Source organism: Haliaeetus leucocephalus, unplaced genomic scaffold, assembly GCF_000737465.1.
Source record: "Haliaeetus leucocephalus isolate CR32 unplaced genomic scaffold, Haliaeetus_leucocephalus-4.0 Scaffold193, whole genome shotgun sequence".
NCBI lineage: Eukaryota > Metazoa > Chordata > Aves > Accipitriformes > Accipitridae > Haliaeetus > Haliaeetus leucocephalus.
Window position 1 is genome coordinate 826399 of NW_010972629.1, and position 20729 is coordinate 847127.

At 56.0% G+C, this 20729-nt stretch overlaps 1 protein-coding gene across 1 annotated transcript in view; it reads right to left on the reverse strand.

Annotated features, from left to right (window-relative positions):
- Positions 1 to 621: 621 nt before the first annotated feature.
- The window catches only part of INTS3 (integrator complex subunit 3), a 42696-nt gene continuing 22588 nt past the window's right edge, over positions 622 to 20729 (reverse strand). Inside the window, exons 11-30 of the mRNA XM_010565572.1 lie at positions 20498 to 20585; positions 19834 to 19913; positions 17776 to 17867; positions 17072 to 17178; positions 16132 to 16251; positions 14589 to 14718; positions 13649 to 13703; positions 12600 to 12703; positions 11991 to 12035; positions 11396 to 11515; positions 11088 to 11241; positions 9133 to 9201; positions 7009 to 7084; positions 5151 to 5264; positions 5016 to 5064; positions 3811 to 3978; positions 1705 to 1805; positions 1402 to 1474; positions 1163 to 1319; positions 622 to 1031 (exon numbers count right to left, since the gene is read on the reverse strand). Of these exons, the coding sequence (XP_010563874.1) occupies positions 954 to 1031; positions 1163 to 1319; positions 1402 to 1474; positions 1705 to 1805; positions 3811 to 3978; positions 5016 to 5064; positions 5151 to 5264; positions 7009 to 7084; positions 9133 to 9201; positions 11088 to 11241; positions 11396 to 11515; positions 11991 to 12035; positions 12600 to 12703; positions 13649 to 13703; positions 14589 to 14718; positions 16132 to 16251; positions 17072 to 17178; positions 17776 to 17867; positions 19834 to 19913; positions 20498 to 20585 (1980 nt within the window). The 3' untranslated portion in view covers positions 622 to 953. The remainder of the gene's footprint in view (positions 1032 to 1162; positions 1320 to 1401; positions 1475 to 1704; positions 1806 to 3810; positions 3979 to 5015; positions 5065 to 5150; positions 5265 to 7008; positions 7085 to 9132; positions 9202 to 11087; positions 11242 to 11395; positions 11516 to 11990; positions 12036 to 12599; positions 12704 to 13648; positions 13704 to 14588; positions 14719 to 16131; positions 16252 to 17071; positions 17179 to 17775; positions 17868 to 19833; positions 19914 to 20497; positions 20586 to 20729) is intronic.

The window sequence follows — 20729 nt, forward strand, 5'->3', positions numbered from 1 at the left end:
CCCTCACCATGGTCCTCCCCACCATGTCCCCGTGCCCGCCTCCCCCCCACAATGGCCTCCCCATTGTGCTCCCAGCCTGGCCTTGTCCCAGATTCCCACTCTGGGTGGGGGGGCTGGCAGCACCGTGGGCCTCCGGGAGCCACATACCACGGCCAGCTGCTCAGGGGACGCTGGCCCTTGGGACCTCGCCGAGACAAGGCACAAAGAGGTGACATTTGTACAAAACATTTGAGAGTTTTTTTATTGTTTTTTTTTTAAAAAACCACTTAAAAATGCTAATAGCTCTGGGGGGGTGACAGGGGAGACCGTCGTCCCCTTTTCACATGGGTGATGACCTCTGGCACGGGCAGGGTCTGCCAAACTGAACCCGCTGCCCAGTGGGTGCTGGTGCATTCCCCCCCCTACCCCCGCAGCAGCTCCCCAGGGAGATGCAGCCCTGGGAGGGAAACAGAGGATGCGGGTGGGGCTCGGCCTCCTCTCAACCCCGCAGGCAGGGACACAAGTTCACCCCCTCCCCAAAGCATCCTGGAGCAGCAAGTCAGTTCGCACTGTTTATTTACATTTCTTATATGAAAATAGGGGATGTGTGATATACCTCCCCCCCTCCCCGAGTCCCCCTTCCCCTCCCCGTGGTGCCACATCCCCTCTTGGGGACCCCTGTCCACGCTGCCCCTCGAACAGGCAGGGGCTGGAGCCAGGTCCCGGGGGTGGGGGGTGCACGCTTTCATCCCTCCCTGGCTGTTGATAAAACGGAATTAAAAAGTCAAGTGGGGAAGGTTGGTGTGGGAGCACAGCGCCTGCAACGAGGAGCCGGGGTGGTCCTGTCCCCCGCAGGCTCCCAAAGGGGATGCGTGCTCTCCTTCCCGTCCTGGCAATGGCTTCTTGTTCTGAGCATGGCAGGGTCACCGGGCACCACAGGGACCCGAAAGCGGCTGGGGGAGAGGGCAGAGCCCTCAGTCACTGTCCGAGCCCACGGCGGAAGAGCCTTTTCTTTTCCGTTTGGCAGGTTTGGGTTTGGTGTCTTCTTCCTCCTGTGCCGGGAGAGGGGGAAGTGGGGGGTCACTGCTGCCGGGGGGGGGACCCCGCTCCTGCCTGTGCCTCCTCGAGGTGTGGATGTAGCCGAGGGGCTGTGGGGTGCTGAGGGGGAACCAGGGATGCTTACCGAGGCGCTGCTGGAAGCCGACTCCTCCTCATTGTTGGCCGGCTGGGCTGCGTTCTTGCGGCTGCGGGGGCTGGAGAGGGTGGCTTTTCGGCGGCTCTTGGGGGGTTTGGTGGAGGAGTCTTCATACTCCTCTGCCAGGGAGAAGAGGTCGCTGAACCTAGAAGGAAGCAGGGTGGAGGGGGGTGGGGGTCAGGCACTGTCAGGGCACCTGCCTCGTGGTCCCGATGCCACTGACTCACTTCATCTTGTGGGCTTCGTCGCAGCTGGCCTGGACGTGTTGCAGGGCCTGCAGGATCGGGGTTTGGCTGAAAACTGTCAAGGAACCAGCAGAAATGGAAGTCAGAGATCTGACAGTGGATGCCCCCAGGGCAGGGGGAACACCCCTCCCCATCCTGGGTTTTGGATGCAGGCAGCTTTGCAAGGGCCTCCCAGTATCCCAGAGCATCCCAGTTCCCATGTGCGGCCCGGAGGCACCTCACAGTAATGGAGATGGGCAGCGGCTGCAGCCCTGGGGCCTGTCCTGGTTGCGCGGCGGTACGTACAGTTCTGTTTGGTGTTGGTCAGGTTGAGGCGGAGGTTGTCCAGGTGCTCCAGGATCTGCTCCAGGGTGAGCTGGGCCAGTTTGCTGCTGGAGCTGCGCAGGCTGAGGGCAAAGGAGCGACACCCATTAGCATGCACCCTGCTCCTCCTCTCCACCCCCAGCCTGTCCATCCCCCTCCCGAAGACAGTCTGTAGGAGGCCCCGCTTGTGGGGGGAGCCGAGTGCCATGGCCCTGCAGCAGCACCCCTAAACCCCCAAGACAACGTGGGGCACAGATAACCGTACCACTCATGCTGCTCCCGGGTGCCCCAGCACCCAGAGGCTGGAGCAGGCAGGGCGCCGGGATGGGGAGTAGCATAGGATCCATTTTCCAGCTCTGGCACACAACAGGGCTCCCCCACGTCTGTGTGCTGCTCTGGCTCAGGGATTAAGGGGATAAATCCTGCTCAGGGTGTTGGCCACCTCCATCCCCAGCAGCTCAGGGGAACGCAAAGCACCCCGTGCTGAGCCTCGGCTGCAGGACGGTGCGTTGGTGCCAGCACCCAGGGTGCTGCCAACAGCCGGAGCCTCAGCTGGCCACCCGTTAATTAGCGGGGATTAGACCTGGATACGTCTCGGATCCCGAACAGAAACACAGTGAAAATAGCTGCGTTGTTCAGCTGTAAAAGGCCATTAATTAACAGGCAGGAACAGATGAAGGCACAGACTTCCCTGGCAGCCTCTTTGGAGAGCTGGGGGGGACACCCAGAGGTGGCCGAGATGGCAGCAGGACCGGCCGCTTTGCTGGTACTAGTGTGCGAGATGGCAAACCTCCTGGCAAGGCTCTGTCCAACCCGCTGGCTGTCACCCAGCTCTGTGCCATGGTGGTGCTGGCTCCCTGGGTGCTGGGTGGGGGTCCTTGGGGACACGCAGTGCTTGTTGCGGTGGGAGCACGGTGCTGCTCTGCTTTCCCAGGACACTAGATGTCCTTCCTACTCCAGCAAAGGGCTGCAGGCATCCAGTCGGGAAGGGGCCGCACAGGACCCCGTCAGCCTGGTGCAGCGGGCTGGGGGCTGCTGGAGCAGACCACCCTCCCCTCCCCCAAACCCAGACCCCTGGCACCGAGGGTCAGAGCAGGCAGTGGGACCAGCCACCTCTCACCCCGGCAGGTGATGGCTGCGCCGAGGGCAGAGGCTGCCTCAGCCTGATGTTGCTCTTTGAGGCTGGATAAAAGGCTGGGAAATCACCCAGGGAGCTGAGTGCAGCAGAAAGAGCTCCTGCCTGCCTGCCAAGGGACATCTTGGGGTTGGAGTGAGGTGTCCCATGTGCCACCATAGCCAGGAGCTGGCACAGCAGCCAGCACAGTGGTGCAGGACTGGCTGTAGCATCCTGGGCTGCTCTCCTTTCCTCTCCCTCAGGTCCAGCTGCCTCCACCAGCACCCAGAGCTTGGGAACAAGCCCTCTGCCCCTTCCTCCAAAGGCATGAGAGCAGAAACCTTGCCCTGGGGAGCTGGGATTTAACCTCTGCAGGCTACAGCTTAGCCCAGCTGCGTCCTTTAGTCCCACTGCACTGCTGGACCCTGACTCCATCCACCCCAGAGGCAGCAGCACCCCAGCAGAGATTAAGTGAACCACATCTGGAAGACTCCTTGCACCAAAAGATGCTCTGGAAACATCCAGCTGTGCCCAGGCAGGCAGAGCAGGTCTGAGCAGAGGGGCCTGCCTAGCTGGTGCTGCAGCAGGGGAACACCAAGGCTTGGCACTGCTCACACAAGCAGCTGAAAGTGCTTCCCCACACAGCTTGGGTAATGGGCTGGGCATAAAAGGGTCCTGCAGGCTGGATGTCAGCACAGGCAAGATCAGAGAGCAGCCTCCCACACCGCTCTGGAGCAGAGACGCTCACTCAGGGCTCTGGCTGCATGTCAGCGTGTGGGTGGGCAGCAGTACCGCCCCGGCCTAGCCGGCAGGACGGGCTGGCACGTCCGTGTTGTGCCGACGGCATGTGGCATCTCGGCTGCCTTGCTGGTGCACGGAGTGGGACACAAGGCAGAGTCTGTCACCTGTTTCCCAGTGGCAGGACGGCCCCGGGGGAAGCAGCGGGAGATGCTGTGCCTGCCCCGGCCCCTCACCTTTGGCGTTTTCGTGGCAGGCTGTTGTTCTTGATCAGCAGCGACTTGATGTGCTCGGCCAGGAGGTCATCATGTTTGATGCACCAGTGCCGCAGGATGCTTGTGGTGAATTGGTCATCGGGGTGGCAGGGTCGGCTCAGCACCATCTTCACCATCTCCTCGCTGGGCCTGTGGGCAAGGGCACGTGAGGAGGAAGGACAAGCAGTTTGTACCCCAGTCAGCTGGGGTCCCCTGCAGCCACTGTTACCCACTTGAGCTTCATGGGAGCCTTCAGACCTGGACACGACAAGTCTGTGGAGCTGCACAGGAGCCCAGGCACAGCTCGGATGGGACTGAGCTTCCCCAGACACCACCTGGGACCCACATGCTCTTCAGCAGCCCCAGCAGCATTGGCTCCCAGGCTCAGGGGATGACAAGCAGTGTTCAGACTCCTCTGCTTCCCCAAGACTGCTGGCAAGCAATCCTCCTGGGGACCACCAAGCTCGCTGCCTAGCCCGTATCACCCAGCCGTGCCAGCCCCACTCCCTCCCCACCGTGGGAAAAACACTGCTGTGTGCTCGCGGCCTGAGCTCGCCCCTGAGCTCTCCGTCATTGTGGGCTTTTCACTAACGCAATTTAGAGCTGGGATTAGATTAGCCAGCCTCATGCACCGCATTAATGAAAACAAATAAAATGCTCTTCACTCAGAGCAGTGGGATGTGGCCAATCCACTCGTGCAGGCAAAACCAGCATAGATCAATGCCAAGGCAGCTCTAATACTTGTGCCCCCCGGGAAGCAGGTGACAGCCCGCTCTCTGTTAAGTAAGGGGCTCCAGGATGCACAAGGTGAAACACAAACAGCCCATTGGCACTCGGACTAAGAGAGCTGGTACTCAGCAAATGGTGCTCCCAAAGCCGAGACACAGGAGGGAGCTACTGCCTTTGGGAAGGGTGCTACTGCTGGGGTCTCATCACACCCAGGGGCTCCAGGACAGGACTTCGACCCAGAGCGAGCTGGGGAGTGCTAGCATGAGGGGCTTTCCCCACACCTCACTTCTCAAGCAGCCCAAACCAGACTGGGTGGCATCCCCTTGTCCCTGCCATGCCAACGGTGCTCAAGAAAGCCTCCGGCCGCAGCATGCCAGGCGCAGCTCCACAAGCCTACAGCCACAGGACCCTCTGCAAAGTATCACACAGCCCTATGTCCTGCACTTGGTGGCACTTACTTCTCTCGCCTCAGCTGCAGCAGCAGGCAGGATAACGCCTCAGGGTGCTCTGCAGAGGAAAGGACACCCTCAGCACAGGAGCTCATGGCCACCATGGCTCAGCGCCATGCCCCTCTTGTGCAGGGGACAGCTCACCTTTGTATTTGAGGTGCTGCAGGATCGGGATGATGGCCTCCAGAGGAATGTTGTGTGCGAGGAAGAGCTGCCAGGTGCAGTACTGCTCAAACGTCTCCCAGTCCAAGCTTTGAACTAGGGGGAAGCACAAGATGGTGAGGGGGAACACCTGCATGGTGCCCAGAGGAAGGGCAGGGACCTGCCAGAACCAGCGCAGGCAGCTCTGCCCCAGCCCCTCTGCGAGGTCCAGCTGTGCCCAGGGACAGTGCTTCTCCTGCCTGGCATTACACCCACTCCTCCAGCCCAGAGCAGGGCACTGGAGAAGGGCATGGTGCCTGAAACCCTGCTGCATGTGTCAGGGTTTGCACTGTGCCAGGGCAGCTGCGTTGAACAGCACAGGCAGCCCCGCGTGTGTGGAGACTGAGCAGGGGTCCTGGGACCTGGCAGGTGGCACCGGGGTAGGCTCTGCCAGCCGAGGCATGGGTGGCAGAGCTGCAAAGTCACTAAAGCAGCTGCTCAGGGCTCAAAGGAAGAGAATTAACGAGGTTCTTTAATTAATGGGCTTAGACCACTGCTTGCAGCTTGTGTAACACCAAAGCTGGATCTAGGCAGCCATCGGATCAGGGCAATGGGGCTTCTCTCCAGAAACACTTGCTGGCCCCTGTGCACTGAGCTCTCCACACTGGCTCTGCCCAAAACCAGCCCGGCCCAGGGGGCTGCAGCCACGGCTGGCTCCGACTGCTGAGCAGGAGCCACAGGGCACAGGCAAGCAAAATGCAGTGCTGGCTGGAGATAGAAAGGGCTTTTCCACTGTACGACAGTCAGCGGCTTGCATAGATGAGAGCCAAAGTCCAATTAAAAAGCAACACGGGGAGCTGGGTCACCCACTGGTGATCCTGGGGGCAAATGCCGCAAGGGAGAGATGATGGACGCCAGCCTTTTCCTATGCAGCGGCTAAAGGGACCGTGGTCCTGGCAAGGAGCTGCCTGTCCATCTGAGAGGCTTACTCTGTTAGTTCAGGGTGGTCCAAGGGCCAGACTAAATAGCAGCGAGGGCCTTTTTGCTCTTGGGGTGTCACACTCAACAGAAAACAAAGGGAAATCCCGATTCCAACCTTTCTGATGATCCTTTTGCCATCACCTCCCAGCTGCCCTCACCCCTGCTGCACTGGGAGAAGAGGTTACAGCTGTCTCCAGAAAGGCAGCCGTATCAGCTGCTGCATGGTGGGGAACAGCCGACTGTGCAGACTAGCCATGGGTTTGCGCCAGGACAAGTTCACATCCCTGGAGATGCAGCAGCTGGGACCACGTGGAGTGGCTGCAGAGCTGGGGGAGATTTCAGGACTTTCCTCTTTCTCAGAATTTTTTTTTTCCCCTCTGCCCAGACAGGCTGCGAATGTGCAGAGTCCCAGATTACACTTTGCCTGGCACTGTGGAGAGCCAGGGCTCCCAAGCCATCATGCAGCCAGCCTGGTAAAACCCATTAGAGCACACAGCATGGATCACACTGCTAATCTAACAATCCGGTTTAGAGCAGTGATCCTTTAAGCAGCAGCAATAATACCATGAGGAAAACCAGACCTCGGTATAACATAGCCAGCCCAAGAGCCTCTCTTGGACGCTGCATGAGCAGCCAGCTTCTGCAGGGCTCTTCCTGCGGCATTGCTGACCTAGTGCAGCTTGACACGGACTACAGCCCTCCCGATCAGAAAGGGCAAAGCTGTGATGAAGGCTGCAGCCTTCTCCCTTTCCAGGGATTTCCGCTGTCTCTGCAAAACGGGGGCCCAAAGGGCAGGAAGGCTTGGGGATGCCCAGGAACCCCTCTGCTTTCACCCCCGCCCTCCCCAAGATGCACTTGTGCCTGCAGGGGCGCTACTCACTCAGGATGTTCAGCACTGAGTCTTTCCGAAACATGACAAGGTTCCCCATCATCACGTGGCACACCAGCTCCTGCAACTGGGCGGCAGAGAAAACAGGGTTAGTGGGATGCCCAGGCTCTGCAGAAGCCCTCTTACGTGGGGGACCACGAGGCAAGTCCGGAGAACAAGCAGGGAAGCAATTGCTCTGCCAACATCAGCCAACTCCGCAAGAGCAGGGATCCAGTGGGGAGTCCCAGAAACCCTGTGGGCTGCAAGTGGCTCATAAATGAGAGCTGGGTTAAGCAGCTCCAGGGAGAGGCAGCTGTTGTGAGGGACCAGCAGAGGCAAAGAAGTAATGAGAGGTTAATGCTTTCACACACCAACACCCAGGCTGGGGAGCAAGTGTCAGGCAGGACAGACAGCAGATCCCCACAGGCTGGGTCAGGGCGGGTGGGATGGCATTGTCCTGTTCGGAGAGTTCAGCTGCCACACAAGCACTGGGGACCTGCTCCTTGTGCTCCAGGCGCTCTCAGACCCAGGCTTTTGCTGACAGATGCACAAAGCCCACCTGGGGGCTGGCAGCAGGGAGGGCTCAGCAGCCTGCTGGGAAAGCTCTGACAACCCCCAAACCTCTCTGCTTGGGGCCCTGGACTATCCCTGGTCTGTAGGATGGGAGCTGACACTACCCAGATGCATGGTGCTTCCTTCACTGACTCACCCTCTTCATCCCTGGGAGAGGTGGAAGCGGAGGCAGAGGGACAGGACGGGACACATGGGGAGCCTGCCTGGGCTGTACCAGAGCAGGGACAGGAGCTGGGGAGCACTGTTCCCCACTCCTGCGCTGACAGGTTCAGCTACAGAACGCAATTTGGCTCTCATCTATCCTCCTGCCTGCTCCTCAGCCTCTGCCTCCAGCCTGCTTGGGCACAGGGTGCTGGAGGTATGCAGAGACCAAGGGCAGGCTGAGCTGCCCAGACTGTACCCCATGGCTCTGCTCGCAGACCCCATGTGGGCTGGGCACGGGGGCCACGCAGCCAGAGCATCGTGGGGAAATAGATGAAGAATAACAGGAAGGAATGAAGGAATTGGAGAAGGGAGGGGAGAGGAAATGCTATGGGCCTCTGCTGGGAAAAACAAAACCTTTGCATTTCAGCACGGAGCAGAGTGCAGGAGCAGAGAACTAAGAGCAGGGCTGAACTGGGGGGCGGGTCAGGGCATCATGACTCAAACCTTTCCTGTACCCAACTTTGGCTCCAGCCTGCCAAGCAAATCTTGCTGGCGAGGCGTTCTGGCCCCTGCGCAGCTGGGAATAGCAGGACTGGCCAGGAATGGTGTATAAATAGGGTGAGTTAAAGGGTTATCAGCAGATCACGCTCCAGACGAGCCTAGACAGCAGAAACACGCAGTACAGCATTCTTGCCAGTGCCCACCTCCCCACCCCCAGCTTTCGCCGTGACTATTTTTGGGTTGCTCATGGCAACTCAGCATGACCATGGGGAAAGGTTCCTTCCAGGAGGGTCTAACGAGGGCTTGGCCTTCCGCTCATTAGCCTGCTGAGCCCACAGCAGATCTCCCACCAGGAGGGGAAGAGCTGGCGTGATCTCAGCCCTGCCAGCCCACAGGCAGCAGGGGACGTGCTGCCTGCACCTTTCCTGCACCCTCCCGCACATGTGCCCCTTGTGACACTGCCCATAGATTTGCATGTCCCCAGCAGCACTAAGCACCTCCCCGCCAAGGGGCTTATTATCAATAATTAGTGACTGCGTGCAGCAGCACTGGCCATGGCGGTGCTTTTTGCCAATGCCTGCAACCCAAAAGGGATCAGAGCAAACCCAGGCAAATCTCTCTCTCGGCATGCCTGCTGCAGCTTGGCGGCCAGGGAGATCCCTTGAAAGGAGCAGCTTGGATTCAGCCTTCTGACACCACACATCACAGCTCCTCAAGGGAGACACTCAGGAGGTTTTGGAGCTCCTCTTCGCAAAACCCAATGCCTTGCTCAAGAATTGGGGCAAGGAGGACTAAACAAGCAGAGCGCTGCCCTGCAACGCTTGTGGATGGGCCATGTCAGGTTTAAACCTCCTGGGAGCAGAGAAGACACTTCAGGAATGTCCTGCCTCCCACCCCAGACACCAGTGCCCTCCTTACCTGGAATGAATCTATGACAGCTACAATCATGTTCAGCAGCTCGCCGCTTCGTAGGGTCTCGTCTGGGAACTGGAAGAGTACAAAAGCAAGGCAGGGCTCAGGAAAGGACATGAGGGAGAGGCCAGTCAAAAGCTCCCGTCCCCATAGCTGAGGCAAAACTCCTCCTCGGTTCAGGCTCAGACACACACATATTCCTCCTTGCAAGGTGCAGCATTGCCCTGCCTGACCCGACGGCTCACTGAGGGCTGGACCAGAACCAGCACCACTTCCTAAACACAACGGGGGAAGTGGCTGAGTGGGAAAAGGAGCCAAGAAAGTGCAGGAGGGTTGACAGGCTGTTTTTTGTGCACAGCCTGGAGCAGGCAGGTTCATTCACTGCTCAAGTGGGCCAAGGGCTGCAAGGCAGCGCACCAGCAGGCTGCTGCGAGTGAGTGCCCAGCACATCTGTGAGATGCAGCTGACACCAACCATCTGGACCGAGAGGAGCTACATGAGGAGTGAGGCTGCTTTGATTGCGGGTGGCAGAAGTCAGCCAGCCCAGAGTGGTTAAAATTCCCCATTTTTCCCTATCCTCGCTAGCTTTGCTCGCCATTCCAGGGCCTCGTGCATTACGCAGCACTGCGATGAAACAAAAAAAATCAACACATGGGGCAAAAGGCCAGGAAAATTGGCAGCAGCAAGCTATGGCTGCACCGTTTGGATCTGGCTGTCCAGACAGGCTCCTCTCAGGACATTCTGCCTGACCTGAGCTGGTCACTACACCCACGGGGGCAGCAAGTCTGACGCCTCCCTTTGGGGAGGGAGGCTGTTAAACCCAAAGGACCAAGGAGGGGATCCAGCTGCTGTTCTATGCCAGGATCCCCCATGGAGCATCCACCATGCTGCTGTGTGGTACGGTGCCTACTCCTGTGTAGATTTTTCTCCCCCCAGGCTATTGCTGTGCCCCTGTCCCCACGGAAGCCCCTGGGAAGTACTCATGAGGAATGGGGCTGGACAGCCTCAACGCCCAGCAGATGTTCCTGCTGAACTAGCCAGAAAGGAGGGAGGAGCGGGGCCAGCTCATTCCTCCCAAGGAATGAGAAAGTACATGCAGAACTCTGACCCCTCCATCTATTCAGAGTGCACGATGTTACCCTCCCTCTCTTCAACCCCCAGCACTGCTCCCTGAAGCCGGGTGATCGCTGGATGGTTGTTGGAAGCAGCCTCCACCCTGCAACCATTTCAAATAAAAGGCTGCAGCCTGCACAAGGCTGAGGAGAGCTCAACAGCATCCCGGCAGGAGGAAGGTAACAGCAGCTCTGTCCAACAGCCAGGCAGGCTGTGTGAATTGGGACCGAGCTGTGACCTATCTGGTGCAGATGCCTGACTCCCCATTCCAAATGTGCTCTCTGCTAAGTCCAGCTGGCTCCACCTCAGCACCGAGTGCTGAAAGCAATAAAACCTTTCATTAAACCCAAGGGTTCAGGGCAGGCAGCAGAACTTGTTCTGAACGCTGCTTCCCCCAGACTTTGACACGTCTGCTTGGAGCCTTCACCTGCTTCTCTCCAGAAGAAAAGCAGCAGAGAGAGCAAAACGTCTTTAACCAGGGAGCACAGACAACACAGTACTGGGAGCCAAACATGTGCATGAGATGAATCTGGAACAGCAAGGTTAGTACCTCACCATCCACAGAGCGCATCAGGCTTTAAAGGGGCTGTAAGCAGGTTGGATGACAGCTGAACATCGATCTCGATGGCAGCATGCTGACCCCCACGAAGCTGGGCTGGGGGGTGGATGGAGACTGTGTTGTGCTCAGGCTGACAGAACTTTTTCTAGGCTTTATGGCTTCTGTGCTGCAGTGTAACAGGCCTGAAGCTCAGAAGCAAACCAGCCCAGCCCCGAGCCTGCCCATAGGAAGGTGAGAGGATGCCCTATGCATCTGAACTGGGGTTCCTGGTGCCTATCAGGGGCCTTACCTCTGTGTAAATGGAGGGGGTGAGGTAGCAGAGCAGCCGTACATCATCTTCCTGGCAGGCCTTCATGTCCATCATCAGACACGTGTGCAGGTCCCCCAGCTGCGTGGCCTGGGCAAAGGACTCGTACAGGTTCATCTTCCCTGCTGCAGCTTTGCTAGAAGGAGACGTGCCCAGGTGAAAGAGGAGCCTGCCAGCCCCGTGCCACAGAGAGGGCTGGGTTGTTGGTGGTATGACATCGAGCTGTCCCTTGGAGGCAGCATGAGCCAAGTCAAAGCTTGGATGCTTCCCTGCAATCCCCACTGGCCTACCTGGCTTTTAAATAGTACAGCAGATGGTAGCCGATCTTGGGTTGCTTCTGATAGAGCTCTGACAGGAGATCCAGCAGCAGTGAGAAACCGCTATTATCCTCCTGCATCTGGCAGAGGTTCCTTGGGGAGTACAGGACAGGGAGACAGCTATGTTACATGGAATACCATGCACAAGCTTCTCTGCTAATGATGAGGACCGGCAGCTTGCAGGGAAACTCAGCTCCCAGTACCAGGCTGTCCTGGCCACTCGCCCTCTGGACTGGCCACAGGGGTCACCTCTCCCACCCCTGCTGCAGAGGACGGTGGGATGTGCAGCAACAAAGGGGTCAGGACTAAGCAAACTTCAGTTACCCACGGATCCCAGGCTTCTACAAAGGACCAGATGAGCTGTGATTTTCCTGTATTTCAAGTCTTTCTACTAAACAAAATGCAACATAGGCAGAACAAAGCAATAAACTCTTCTGATTCTGGAATCAGCCCTGGGGCAAGCAGGGGCATGGCAGACTTAGACCCACAGGGTTCACCCACTGTGGTGGTCAGGAAGCAAACAAGAAAGCCCTAAACAGATTATTCAAAAATTTCAGAACAGACATACCTAAATATTAGGTAGAGAGGTTTCCCCACCGACTCCTCCAGAGACCTGCAGGACAAACACAATAGTCAGAGCTCTCTGTGCACCCATCCTCTGTGTTTCCCCAGCAACAGCAGGGAAAAAGCCCTGGACCTTGGTCACTGTGGTCTTTGGGCCATCAAGGGTTAGCCCTAGCTAATGGGGAGACAGGAACAGTCCTGCTAACAGAACCCAGCAGCTCTGACTCCAAGCCCTGTTCCAACAAAATCCTGGAGGAAGAGTGTACGGTGCTGATTTGTGCAAGTACAGCAAGGACAGATGGAGTACTTAGGACCTTGTGTGCCCTGGTCAGACAGCCAGAAGCCACCAGAGCATTACCTAAACTGAGCTCTGACACAAGTACCTGCAGCAGCGGGTTCTCCCTGCACTTGTGGGGAAGAGGAAGATGATCTCTTTTGAGCCCTGGATATAACAACTGTTGACCAACTCCACAGTGATCACTTGTGAACCTTGGATTGCTTCATAAGGGAAGCTGCTGGCTTCAGCACAGCCTTCTGAAAATGGTGAATATCCTACTGGGAAAAGCCCAAGTCCCAGTGTGAAAGGATGACACACAAAAAAATAGATCCTTACTCCTCCGTGATTTCTTCTGGCAAAACCTCACCACGGAAGTGAGCCTTAAATAGCTCCTGGAGGCAGGATGCGAGCACTGATAGCTGCTCCGAGTCAAAGTCCTCCTGGTAGAGAGAAAGGAAGGAATGAGAGGAGAAAGCACAAGCTCAAACTCTGCCTGCCCAGCACAGGTGCAGCTGGGAGGGACACAGCAGAGTCACTGCTGTGGGGAATGGACCCCAAGCTGCTCAGGAGCTATTTTGCTGCTATATTGCAGCACCAGGAGCTGGTCATCAGCAAGACAAGCCCCTAATTGATGTCCAGCTCTGAAGCACTTCACAATCACTGTGGTCCACTTATCCTCTAATGGCTGGTAATTCACTGAGCTCAGCTCTCCCTCTGCAAAGGGCTAACAGGGACTGAAGGCACTTGGCAATGAGGATTTACACCCTAACAAGCCCTTTCTCTGAGTTGTCACAGGGGGGAGAAGCAGCTCTCATGCTAAAAGGCCACTTGACTCTAAAGGAAGCTGATTAGAGGCAGGGGATGCAACCTCCCTTGGATGCTCAGCTCCTGAAAAACATCCGCAGCTCTTCTGCTGGGCAGGGCTTGCTGCAGCCTCTCCTGGGCACAAAGCCCAGGGCCAAAAGCAAGGGAGCATCCCAGATGCACGGCAAATGCAGAAGCCCCCAGAAGTTCTGCAGACACTATAGCAGCCAAGCGGGGTAAAAATGTGAGCCTGCCTCCCCCAGCATCCCATCTGACAGCAACTACTGGGGACATTTAGGCATGGGATATAAGGAAACAGAGCAGGATGGAGTGATTTTCCCCTGCTAGACCCTTCCAGCAAGCAGCAGCTTGGGGCTGTGTTTAACAACCACAGATAGAGCTGCACAGTGCCATTTTGAACTCATTTAGGATTTGAGTGTCCTCAGGCTTGTGTGTCCCTCCTTTGGTTGCAGTTCTTGGGGCTGAGCTGTGCAGGCTGGGAGCTGCCCAGCCCACACCACTCCAGCTGCTCTGGTTTTACAGTTAGGCAGCAGTGCTGCTCCTTGGGTCTGTGCAGTTACCTCCAGGACTTGATCCACAATTTCCTGCATGACCTCACACTGAGCTTCCGTATCGCTGGAGCACAAAAACAAGAGGAAATCCAAGTTACATAGGAAGATACCAAGAGCAGGGACAAGGGGGCTTTGTGCTGAGCTGGCTCTGCTTGGGAGCCCCCCAGGACCTGCGAGTGGAGGAAGCTTTGCTTTGCAGTGGTGCCAGGCTTAGAGGAAGGCATGGCTCAGAAGCACACGCTGCAGAGACCCAGCTCTGGAAGAATGTGCTGCACTGCTGCAGCACCTACTTACAAAAGTGCCCGAGGTTGTCTGCAGCAAGACAAACAAATTAAATGACTAAAAGCATAAGATTAAATGCACTTGAAGCCATAAAGCCATAAATTACATTAAATCAGTCTACTATGCCAAGGTCTGCAAAGCAAGAGCTTTTTTTAAACTTCTTTAGATGGAGTTAATTCCAAGGTCACTGAAAATCAAGAGTGGGGGTGGGGCAGTCCAGAGAACATACAAACACAGGTACATCTCTGTCTGCGGGGAAGGTGTCCCATGCAGAGATGTACTGAAACCCCCAGGCAGCAACAGCCCCAAAGGCCTACACAACCTCGTCTTGTCAATCCAACAGCAGAGAAGGATGAAACTAAGAGCCTTTTGCCTTCCTGTCACTGATTCAGAGAAAGGCTGTAGCCCCCAGCAAATTGCTGCTGTGTTCTGGTCTGAGCCTGCTCCAAGGACAACTTACAAGGCTCTTAACCCAGCACCTTTCAAAACCACCTGGACATTTCCTGCAGAAACTCCGTCTTAAAGGGAGACAAGCCACAAGATTGCATTATCTCTGAGAGAAGGGCTCTGGAGCAAGCAGCATTGTACAACAGGACTAAAAGGTCTTGTGTATCGTTGCCCTGAAGAGACCAACATGAAATGTAACACACGACCAAACAATACCAACCTTCCCTTCTGCAGCTGCAGGACTTTATCCTTCAGTGACTCATCCAGCTGGTCCAGGAATGGTGTGATATCAACAGGCTCCTCCACAATCGTTTCTTTGATCGGATGAAACCTGAACTCCCTCTTCTTCCCTGCAACAAAGCAAGCAACAGTGGAATTGTCTATTTCCCCAAGCAGCTACGTCTAAGAAGTCCTAGAGGCAATCTCTGTCCTAGCAGTGGCAGTTGTGAGGGGCTGCGGGGGCAGTCACCACCCCAGGACAAGCAGCCTTCCCCCCAGTATGTGGTCCAGCCTCAGGCCTTGCCTTCACCCTTTAGAGACATGTCCAGGTCACAGTGAGTAGGAAGGTGAGATGGGATTCAAATGCAGGGGGTGTCCAGAAGTGTGGTTCCCACTCAGTCCAGTTTCCAAACCTGATGCTTTGCCTGTCCTTCAACATACTCAACAAACGTAGCTAGCTCGCAATTCTCTTGCCACCTGAGGCACAAATGCTTGTGTTCAGGACTCTGGGGCTGAGACACCCCAACTGCTTTTCCACACCCTCATCCTCCAGGCTCATTCCGGGCCACAAAATTGAACTGCAGCAGAGTCCAGAAGCACCAGGACCAAGGCAGAAGTGCTCACAAAGAAGCTGCCACTAAGGGACGGGACAAGGTGGCCGATCCCCATTGCAAAAGTCCTCTCTGCACACGGCTTTCAAGCCTGTGTCCCTCGCAGGGGCCCCAGGCAGCTGGCAGGGCTTGACAGGACTGTGGAAGACAGTGCTACAGCACAGTGTCACATCGTCTCCCCCATCCTGGGCCTGTGGCCCCTCCCCACCGTAGGGGTAGCCCTCCAGCATGGCAGGAAGCCCACAAGAGTCCTACCACTAAGGCCAGAAACAGCTTGAGATGCCTCTAGCTCCAGAGAGTGAGCAGACGGGATTCTGGCCTTCTGCAGGCTTGTCAGCCCCATGGCTTCGAGAGGGAGCGAGCATAATGAAAACCATGTGGCTGAGCAATTAGAGGCCTGAGCCTTATTAGCAGCTGCTTGAGAACAGAAACACCCTGTTCCCAAACAAACCATCCGGCACAGCATCTGCCACAGGGATTCCCAACCATGCAGAGCAACAGGGCTTGAGACTAGTCAGACATCTAGAGAGGACACATGGGTGGAGAAAGCGCTATGTTTGAAGGGTCTAAGCTTAGGGAGATGAAGCCCAACAGCCTCTGCCTTTGAGCACAGATCTGTATCAGATCTACCGAGTCTGGCTGTCAGGGACTGGGAAGCAGCAGAGCATTGGCCTCAACACTGTCTCTTACAGAAGGAAACCTGGATTTCAAGAAGGGGGTCTGCCTTGAGTGCAACAATTCCCACTGCTCATGGGAAAGGGGCTTTGAGGGAACTGTGCTTACAGCTGGTTGTCTGAGGATGCTCCATCATGAAGGGAAGGTGCCCACCAGCCAGCGGGGAAACACCATCTGGCGCAGAGGCAAACGGCAGCTATTCTGCAGCGACGTATAAGTACTTGAGAGCACTGGCGCCCAGCTGACTGCACTCCTCACCTTTGTTGTTCAAGTCATCTTCATCGTCACTGAACGCAGCCTCGGCATTGTCATAACAACCGTCATCCTTTTCTGACATATGATTGTCCATCTCCATGGAAACGGGTTCCTCAATTTTGACTGCAAGAACATACACAAAGGGGTCAGAGCACAAAGTGACATTATGATGGCTCCTCACACAGCCGAGGGGCAGGGCAGGCTCTGCCTACGAGTCACCTGTACTGATAAGCAGGCTCCAGCAAGGAGATGAAAGTGCTTTGGAAAGGGAAGAAAGAGTCTGGGCAAGCGACGGACCCTGGAAAACTCAAGCTGGGGAAGGGCACTCCCAGCAACTCCATTTAACCATCCCTACCCAGTGCCAAGTGTGGCAGGACCAGGTCATTCTCCACCTAAGCTGCCCAGCATCCTTCGTGCTTCATCCCTCACCCAGGCCAATGGCAGAGCCTGAGACCCTGAGCGGAGCAACAGCTTTACCAGCTCTACGAGGCCAAGAGGCTTGGGGAGGAAGGGTTTGTTGGTTAGGTCGGTCCCTTCAGCCGGAGCAGCTTATGCAACAGGAAAACAGACAGGCTTACAGCCACAGTCCTTCAGCAGATCTGGCAAAGCAGCAGCACTCTCCTGTTAAATACAGGTTAGAAATGCTTGCTCTTTGTTTAACCTAATTATGTTAATCAATTAGCCTACAGAGAAGAAAGGCTAAGTTAGCCCCTATGGAGCAGAGAGAGAAATGGGTAGTGTGCATCTTTAGTGTACAGCAGGGCTGAGATGAAGGGAGACCACAACCATCCATAAATATGAGCACCCAGAGCCCTCCTCTCCCCAGAGTCACGGTCTGATCCTGCAAACAGCTGCTATTGCTGCAGGAGTGCCAGGGAAAGTCCCGTCTCTGGGAAGGCAGCACCTTCTGCAGCCTCCCTCTGCCACCTGCCCCACTCCCTACCTTCGATGGGGGGCGAGGGCGAACTGCAGAACTCCGGGAATTTCTCTCTCAACATGGCACGGAGCTCTTTGTCCAGCTTGGGGTTGTCGAAAAGAGGGGCCAGATGTCTGTGTTGGGGGGTAAGAAGGGAAAGGGATGAGAAAGAGCTGGGATGCGGTGCCCTGCTGCATAGCTTCACCTCGGTGGACATGCAAGGGGATCTCCCTTACATCAGGGCTTTGGTTTGCATTATGGACCACAAGCTATGAGGTCCCACCTTCCTTCCTGCAGCTCAGCTGGTGTTCCCTCACTGCCACCAATGGGACCTGTGTCACCACAAGGCACGTGGGAAGGGGAGAACAGGCCTTACCTCCTGGGAGGGGAACTTGGCTGATGCAGGAGCTGTCTGCAGGCTGGAGCACCATGAGCAAGGCTGCTCCGTTCAGCTCAGGGACCAGAAAGGGCTGGGGACATTTCTATTCATCTGAAGTGTAGTGGCTATAGCTTTCTTAACCCACCCATTCCCTTGTTTCAAGGAACAGCTCTCAGGACAAGCTTCAGCACCATACCAACACAACTGTGCCTTCTTCCATGGTTCATACACAATACAAATGCCCTCCGCAGCTCTTACAGAGCCTGAAGGTCATTTTGACTAGACTGGTGAGACCCAGGAAAATTGGTGCACAGCAGTTGTATAAATGTAGTCAAATTCAGGGCTGTCTTACGCAAGGACTCGCTTCTCCACAATGTGGGTGAGAGAGTTGAACACGCCTTGCCGGACGTGAGCCTCCAGTGGGGGGTAGAAATTGGGAATGATCTGAAAACAGGAGAATGACCACGTTAGTGCCAGGAACCCTTCTGCCTACCATTGGGTCTGTGTCAGCCAGCAGGAGACAGCCAGGACTAGCTAAGGCCATCAGTCAGCTTCTTGGGTCACTGTCGACTCAAGCACCACATCCCAGCTGCTCTTGTTGACCAAGAAGGGCAGCAGGAGAGCTGTCTGAGTGCAGCATCTCAGTGATGATAGATAGAAGGGGAGCCAGCCCATGCCTCTGGCTTTTCTATCCCGGAGCGCCAGCTGGTGCATCTCCCAGGGATGAGAAAAACACACAGAAGCTGCCTCGTGAGCTGTGGGAAGCTCTGGGGAGTGGGGGAATACGAGAAGGGTACCCTAAACAACATTCAGCTCTGTCCACACACAGTCCTTTGCTTCTGGAGGGAGTAAGAGGACTCCTCCCTGAAATCTGGGTCATCCCAGGAACCTTCCACCTAATTCCTTTGCCAGCAGCCAGCAGCTGCTTTTGGACTCAGGCAGCCCAGGGACAGGAGCACACAGAGCGTGCTAGGCATGAGGGAGGAAAGCAATGCAACTCACAGCTCTTCCAGCGCTCATGCCATGGAAAGACCCCACTTCCAAGAAACACCACCAGCCCTCCCTGGGACCAAATTACTGGAACCAGCAACTCTTGGCATGGCTTCCCCAGGATGGAGTGGCAGGACCAGCTCTGCTCCCTGCCCAAGGACAGCTGTCCTTTGAAAGGGAGGTGATGGGTCTCACTTGTCCCCTGCTGCAGTGAGATTCTGTTTGACCTCCAGGGATGACATCCAGCCAAGCATTTCATTAGGTACTAAAGGGAACAATTCAGAAGCCTTTTTCCTACTAATGCTCATCATTCTGGAAGGATTTATTTGCAGAGTTGGGAAGTCTTACACGCCTTCCCACAGTGGCATTCCCATTAATGAATGACACATGGGCCCAACGCTCTGACCTCCAGGAATAGCCCTGGATTTATCAAGAGACCGCAAGGACTCACCAAAGCCTCTGGTAGGGGGTTTTAAGAGGCGAATAATTTGGCTGAGCATCTGTAGCAGTGTGCCTGACTATGCTCTTGGCAGATCAGCAAGGGGAAAATCCCTCCTTAATTTAGCATAGGTAAGGTGAGGTTAAAAGGGCTGCCAGAAGATACTGAGCTACTCTGCAGGCTATTTCACAATCAAGAGGCTCAGGGCAGAACAGACCAGATGATGCAGAGGAATGCGGAAAAAAACAGTAGGCGGAACAGCTTGTTTGTTTTGGTTTGGTTTTTTGGCTCTGAAGAATGGGCAGCGAGTCGACACTATTTTGCTGCTCCATTATCACTGGCTCTAGGGATTCAGGAAATTCCCTTCCTATGGGATGGAGAGGCAAAGGGCCTTTGCCTCAAAACTCTCTGGGGAGTGAAGATATCTGTCTTCCCTGAGCCTGTGTTACTGTTCCTGCTCTTCGTGACTGGCCAGCACAGAGCAAGGGGCAGCCTGCAGGGAGCAGGCTGCGCAGCTCACCACTTGACTGCTCCCAGCTTCTGTCTTGGCAGAGAAGGAAAAGCACTGACCTACACCAAGGTGCTGCTACACCAGCAATGGGTGGTGGGGAGTGCTCAGAGGAGAGCACAGCCGAAGGGCCTCACTGCAATCCCTAAAGGACCACCTCCCAGCCAGTGCACTTCCACTCCTCTGCACCACAGACAAGCGTATGAGGCTAAAACAAGTCCCTGAGGCTGACACAGTGACCAGCTCTCTTTGGAGCACGACCTCTGCACAGCTGGCTGGTGTAAGCAGAGAGCACGGCTGTTTCCCTCTACACTGTCCTCTGCTGACACTCCTGAGGAGTCTCTCTGTCCCGCTGGTGGCAGAGGGATGGTGCAGACCCCAGTGGTTGCTTTTACAGACCTCATCACTCAACCCCCGTCATGCAACTCATCTGGCAAGCCAGGGTATTCCCCAGAGAGCGAGGGGCGGCTCACCCGGCACATGAAATCCAGCAGTGTGGCGGTGATGGCAGGGTGAGGCTTCATGGAGTGATGCATCACCAGAATGGCAGGCTCTGGAAGGAGAAAGCAGGGAGCCCTGTGCTGAGAGCCCCAGAGATGCCCATACTCCCTGTGCCCACCCTCCCAACCCCATTCCTGCAGATGCAGCCTTCTGCCCCTGGGGTGCAGAGGGAACCCCCTTCTTTTGGCTTGTACACACCCTTGCCCTCATCCAGCTCCTAAATAACACTTAGGCTTCAAACAATGGCCAGAACCAACTTCCTTGCAGGCAGGAGCTCGCAGCAATACCCCTGGCTGTATCAGTCCTTGCTCATGTGCCCTGAGCCCTGGGACAGCCCTGCAGTCAGGCAGCCTGCCTGCCCACAGGGAGGGATGCTCTGGGGCCAGCCACTGACCTCAGGGAAGATGCTTGCTGTTACCACAGATATGAAAGCCACAATTAAAAGCGGCTCCATCAGAGCAACTCTCCAGCAAGCCAGCAAATCCCAGGAGTTCAAGGCAGGGGAGGGAACTGATGCCCTTTGGAGATAATCTGCTGGGCTTTCCCCACCAGATCCCCCTACCTCCACCAGCTCTGGAAGCCATTAACCCCTTCTTTGACCCCTGCCCATTCAGAGAAAGCCTCCCCGTGGAGTACCTATATTCATGATGCTGTCCTTCTCAGGGTTGAAGAAGAGCCAGTCATAGAATAGGGCCAGTTTGGCATTTGAAGCAGCAACGTTGGACTAAAGAAGAAAAAAAAAATAAATACAAATTGATGAATACAGTGCTGAGCACCCAATCCCTCTGCATGCCTGACGTGCTGGGCCCTGCTGCTGTGAGGTGGGCGGTGGCAATGCTCTTCACACCAATGGGACAGGGCAGAGCTG